The sequence below is a fragment of the Engystomops pustulosus genome, chromosome 2, assembly GCF_040894005.1.
Source record: "Engystomops pustulosus chromosome 2, aEngPut4.maternal, whole genome shotgun sequence".
NCBI lineage: Eukaryota > Metazoa > Chordata > Amphibia > Anura > Leptodactylidae > Engystomops > Engystomops pustulosus.
In genome coordinates this window covers 58,084,240-58,090,636 of record NC_092412.1, presented here as the reverse complement: position 1 = coordinate 58,090,636, position 6,397 = coordinate 58,084,240, and the positions used below count along the sequence as shown (strand labels likewise).

General features: G+C 38.8%; 1 protein-coding gene across 1 annotated transcript; it reads left to right on the top strand.

Annotated features, from left to right (window-relative positions):
- The first annotated feature begins 554 nt into the window (after nucleotides 1-554).
- LOC140117737 (thiol S-methyltransferase TMT1A-like) lies at nucleotides 555-4,336 on the top strand. The gene is made up of 2 exons (XM_072134749.1): nucleotides 555-1,111; nucleotides 3,970-4,336. Exons 1-2 carry the CDS (start codon nucleotides 608-610, stop codon nucleotides 4,204-4,206), a joined length of 741 nt encoding a protein of 246 aa, XP_071990850.1. The 5' UTR covers nucleotides 555-607; the 3' UTR covers nucleotides 4,207-4,336.
- Nucleotides 4,337-6,397: the final 2,061 nt, after the last annotated feature.

The following is a 6,397-nucleotide window of genomic DNA, read 5'->3' as shown; positions in this document are numbered from 1 at the left end:
TTCTTTTTTAATAGTAGAATGAGTGGTGCACAGATATGGGAGCCCACAAAACTTACTGCTGAAAAGCAATTTTGCTACTTTTCATTACAGAAATAGCAACTTTATAAAGTTCATATAAATATTCCACGGTAGCGGTGACGACACTTCACACTTTCAATGACAGTGAATGTATGCCAGAACAAGGAACCCGAAATGTTTTAAATCAGCATTGGAATATTGGAATAATTGAAATATCCCTTATGATGATAAATCTTTATTTATATATAGTGAAATAATATTCTGCAGCGCTGTACAGATCAGTTACATATTCTAACAAAATAAGACATAACAGATAATATAAAAGTAATGAGGCCCTGCTCATATGAGCTTACAGTCTATGAGATGGCTGTTACACATTGATCCTTTGCATCATCAGTAATTTGCTATTTTATTGTTTACAAGCAACATATCAATGGCATAATGCTGGTGACTATCACTTGTGTTTGCTCCTTGGCCTAGCAGCAGCAGATGGAGGAGGAGGAGGCCGCTTACATGTCACACCCTCTGCTCACTGTAGAGAACGTCACGTACTAGCTGGAGAAGCTGCTCACATTACACAGTACAGGCGATGATCATGGCTCTACACATTGTATTCTTCCAGATATGTGTTGCTCTTATTTCACTGCCAATACACATACTTGCACTGCTGGGTCTATGGGATCGTATAGCCAAGAGGTACCTACCTTACCTCCTGAATAAAGTCACCAAGAACTACAACAAATATATGAAAGACCATAAGAAGGAACTATTCAGCAACTTGAGTGAATTTAAAGGACCTGATGGAGAGCTCAAAGTCCTAGACCTAGGCTGTGGCACAGGAGCAAACTTCCAGTTTTATCCTTCAGGATGCAAAGTGACATGTGTGGATCCTAACCCTAACTTCAAGGCGTATTTAAGCAAGAGCGTGGCAGAGAATGACCATGTGCGTTTCCAAGACTTCCTGGTGGCTCCAGGAGAGAATATGCCCCAAGTAGCCAGCGCTTCCATGGATGTGGTGGTCTGTACACTCGTACTTTGCTCTGTGGACAATATTGATGGCATCCTGGCAGAGGTTCATAGGGTCCTGAGGCCTGTGAGTCTACACTTTTTATTACTAATTACACAGCATATTGTTTGATTGAAAGATGTATATCATGTTGGATGGTAGATCCTACTGTAGACCACAGTGTATGACCATGGATGTTTTTCACCACTGTGTTATATCCACCACTGCAGGTGAATTTACCCAAGGGCTATTGTCCTTGTATAGTTGGATAATTGCAGGTTGCTGGTTTACCTTTCTCTACCTGAGAAAGCTGAGTAGCAATCAATATGGTTGTCATTTTCTAACGTTCATACATGGGGAGGAGGATGTATTACTCTATAATGGTCAGTTTGGATTGTTATATAATATCGTCCGTATTATGGCCATAACTTTCATACCATGAATGGATCTGATGACTTGAACTTACCGCACAATGGAGCCCTAGGTTAGGTCATTAGACCCATGATCAGGACAGGATTTGTGGCTATAATATGGATTATACAATACAGATGCTTTACTGTACTATATACTAAAAGGTGTTTAAATAGGGGGATTCCTGCTCCTACCTGTGACCTAAGAGGTGGTCCATTGTTGCTAGTGCCATCAGAATTCCCAATGGGCAATTTGTTTGGTGGGGTCGCAGATGAGGTTTATGTGAGAGCATCTGCAACACCTAACAATAGTTGCATAGAGATAAAGTTAGATAAAGTTAGATAAAGATAGAGGTCAAGTTATGTGACCCATCCTTTTTAATACATATAGAAAGCGATCAACACGCTGTTGTATGTGAGTTGCCCTGCTATTAATGTATATGCCAACCATTTTTAACTAAGTATCAATAATAGCTATGTTTTAATATCCCCCATTTTTCGCGAAAATAAGTTATTCAACTGAATTATTTACAAACTTAAAAAATGTCATCACATCTTCCATTTTCTATTATTCGGTTTCTTTCCCCTCTAAACTTCTTTCTCTCATTTTCGATTATGTTCACACTAGTATTTTGTCTTTTGTTTATCATAAAACCCTCCCCTCTGTGATCTTTTATTCAATGGACTAAGGTGCTACATTTTAATAGGATGCTTCAGATGTGTTTGATGGCAATAAAAACTGTGTACTGATGCTATCTAAACTCTTGGAAAGTTTGACAAAACCTATGAAGCACAGTCTAAATGAGACAGCCCTTATATAAAATTGAATAGTAAAGTGGGAGAGGAAAGTAAAAAGCACTCATAGAGTTGTGGCATTTTATTAAAACTGGACAAATTACAATCCTTAAAATAGGTAGGAGGCTCACCGGATGAGGTTCTGTAACATTTAGGCACAGCTCTAGTTGGAGTTGTGCCTAGTTGTGTGGATTTTGATTATGTTGGGTGCTGTCCCTTTGGTGTCTCATGGTCACAATCTCTTTCGGGGGTAGAATGATGCTTGTTCTAGTGCAGAGACTGGTGCTTAGATGTATTTAGGAAAGTTTTCAGACCTGAAACATGTTCTGACCCTGAGATACTTATCTAAAATTGACACCTTATATAGTTGTCAGCCAAGTAACCATGTCTTGTCAAGTGTGAGAAGCAGTGATAAACCTAGAGGCCTCTGGGGCAAATGTCCTAATGCAGCCCTCCTTCCGCTATATGTGGGGGGTCAAAATACCAGGATTAAACACGTGTTAGCTGTAAAAAAAATATAGCTACCACAAATCCTGAAACAATGTTCAAATGCAATGGGCCTTAGTTGTGCCCCATTTAGATTGACCACCATCCTGCATGCTGCTGAGCATAGTAACAGAAGGCAATTTCTACGTCATTTAGCCAAAAGGACAACCCTTAAAATGTATGCTTAACAAGAGGACCCGCAGCTGTCTGCAAGAAGAAGGGAAAGAGATTGAATGGTGACAGCCGCAGGCCCCCCTGCGGGCCCAGTTACGGTCATATCCCCTGCAACCACACTTGTTATTCCCCCCAGCGAGAAGGAAAAAGCTCCTGCCACAATAAAAGAGGAGGGTCAGGGCACCTCTGTATATATGACATGGGGAGTCAGTCCTAGATTTGACCTTGTGATGGCCGAGGATATTTGTACAGCTCCTGTAAGGGTCACTTCAAATGGGGGTATTTGGAAAGCGAAACATGATCTATATGCTGGCTACCATATACCAACTGTGGCTCACCTGAACTGAATGATTACTGTGGGATCAGATTTAATCATGCAGGTATTCAGATGTCCTCATACACATAAAGATCTACTCGAAGCTTCTCACATGAATACTACTGTAGAGAAAGACTAATATCAATCTAAATACCCTTAGAGAGAACTATTTGTCTAAGCTTGATAAGCTCAACACATGTTAGTCAGAGCCGGAACTAGAATCTACTTGAAGTTGTTCTTGGTTGTTACTGATAATTCTTCATGTGCTGTAATACATATTCATTCCTATTAATCTTACAGAATATCAGACACATTGAGAAAAAATCTTCATATCTAGGGTAAGCGTTAGTCAAATACTGTCACAGTTCCAAGGCTGCAAGGTCAGCCACTCCTTACTGAGCCTATAAAAGTGCTCAGAGCCCTTTAACCTGGATATACCATATCATGAGACAGGGATTTTCCTCCCCTATGCCCTTCATTATTTCTTCCCCTATTTGCCCTAGAGAAGCTTCATTACACACACCAGTGCTGCCAGTAGTTACAGTGCCATCTATATTCAGTAAATAGAGCCTATAAGCATCATAGGTTTGTACTTCCACACATTCTTCAATTCCCATTATGGATGTACATAGGTAGGAAAAAATTTGCAATAGTTAACATGCATTAAATGGGGTCATATGTACCTATACCAGTAAAATTAAGATGAAAGAATGCTTTATTAGCAATTGGGTTTAATGTGGTTTCTTTATCTCCCACTATTCCAGGGTGGAGCCTTCTATTTCATGGAACACGTAACGGCAGATCCTTCTTCTTGGAATTATTTTTTTCAGATCATTTTGGACCCAACATGGAAATATATAGGAGATGGATGTAAACTTACAAAGAAAACATGGAAATACCTGGAAAGATCCAAATTTTCTGACGTTAAATATAAACACGTATTGGCCCCATTCAAATGGAGTCCGGTCAGACCCCATATTTATGGTCACGCATTAAAGTAATCATAAAAAGCAATTCCTTCAAGAATCAAAACTCTCTAGTAAATATAAGATCTTCGTTAAGTTTCTTTACCAATTTTTTAACATTTTTTCTTGATTCCTGTAAAGATAAATACGACTGGAAATACATTGTTTACCCTCCACAGGCATTATACTCAGACATTATACCCAGACAGCATGAAATTCACTATAATATTCAACATATCTTTATTATAAAGATCCATTATTATAAATATCTATTATAATCTGTATGCTAATGAGACAGTTGGTGGATTATGTCCTAAGGATCCAGTGCACTGCTATTCATTCCTGCGTGAAACCACAGATAAAAAGATGTGTCTTGTGAGATGGAAGAAGGGGTAAGAGGTTATTAAGATGGGAATAGTAGTGTTGTCGATGCTTAGGAAGTGACCACGACACTAACGACCACAACCTCATTAGCATATCAAAAGAAGAAATAAGAAAGATGTATTGGAAATCTTCATTTCTCCATAACATGGTGCCAGCAGATTACAATGCCTGGGGGAGGTGGTAGACCCCCTTTAACTTCAGCAGGAAAAGGTCAGGCTTGGCTCTCACTACACTATAAACACTAGAATGTCTTCCTGGTATACATGTATCCTAACGGGAAACTCATTATTCAAAAAATGACATTATAGGCACAAATTGAATTTAAGAATTTCCAAAAAAATTATATCATGGTGCATTGAAACATTTTGGGATATATTCCCTACAGATCATAAATAGAAAGAAAAGTGGCATCCAGGCCCTTTTGAGGGGTCGGTAAGAAGCTTCCTAGAGTCATCACAAGTTTAGGGGGACGACTCAGGGAAGATACTTATGGTTTATGGTCAGCAGCTGAACATTTCTCTAGTTTCCTTCTTAAAGGGGTATGCCCATCTGGGCATTCACATTTAGTTTGATAAATCTGCCATATATAAACATTTCTTCAATTCGATGTTTTTTAAAAAAATGTTCCTGTGTGAAGATAATTTCTCATAAATGTAGCCATGTTGTCCCTTAGAAACGAGATGGCTTCCTCGGATGTGATATTGATCCCTGTGGGACCACCAGGATTCAGCGATCATTACCCCAGGACGGCTGTGGGACATGCAGTAACTCCCGCACATTTCTTATACAAAACCTTTAGTTTCTTTGTTCAATCCCTCCAGCAGAGGTGGCCATATCCAAGGACACAGTATTATTTTTAAGGGACCAGGTGACTACATTTATGAGAAATTATCTTCACACGGGTAGAACTTTTTAAATAACATCTAATTGAAGAAATATATATACAGTATATGGCAGATTAGTGAAATTGAATGTGAATGCCCAGACGAGAATACCCCTTTAAGTGTCCCTGGAGGGCCCATAGATAGTTTAGCTAGACAACAATGGGAAGTTATCCGCCTGCAAGGTGACTGGCAATGATCAGAAGTATCAGATCCTAGTGCCGATACCAGGGGTTTCTAAAAGTATTTAGACTTAATTGAATCTTATTACTAACTTGAGACCTGAAACGAAATTCAGGAAATCTGCTCAACTCTGCTTATAATTAAGGGGAAAAAAATGTTTCAAAAAAGAAAAAAAATACCACTGAAGACCTAAGATTGGGAAGTGATTTGTATTCTATTTTAGGCACAGATTAAACCTAAAAATTGTACTTCTTTATTATCTCTGATCTTAGTTTTTGCAAAATTGAAAGAAATTCGTACTGAAAAATGTTCTTGTTTTTATACATTTGGCCTCGGTGGCTATGTGTCATGTGTATTTTTTTTCTCTTTGCAATATAGAAAAAATGTAAAGGAAATTATTGCATAAAGTCAAAAAACAGTTATTGTGTCTTAGGAGCTTTTATTAATGTATTCTTTTTTGCTTTTTACTGAACACACTAAAACCTGATTTGACATGCCAGATGCAGTATAAGTCACAATGGGATACATTTATGGAGTATTGGTAAGTCCTTCAGGCAGCTATCGCACCCAAGACCGCAGGTTTCTCTGGTTAAAGCTTACCTGAACTTTTAATTTCAGACATCAATAATTTTATATATACAATCACTGGGGGACATTGATCAGGACTTGTACGGACGTGCACCAGTAATTGGGATTTTCCCCTATACAGCACCTCTACTCCAAGTGAGCACGGCCGGCGATGATTTTGGCATCCCTGCCCCATGCCTGCGCACCTGGTA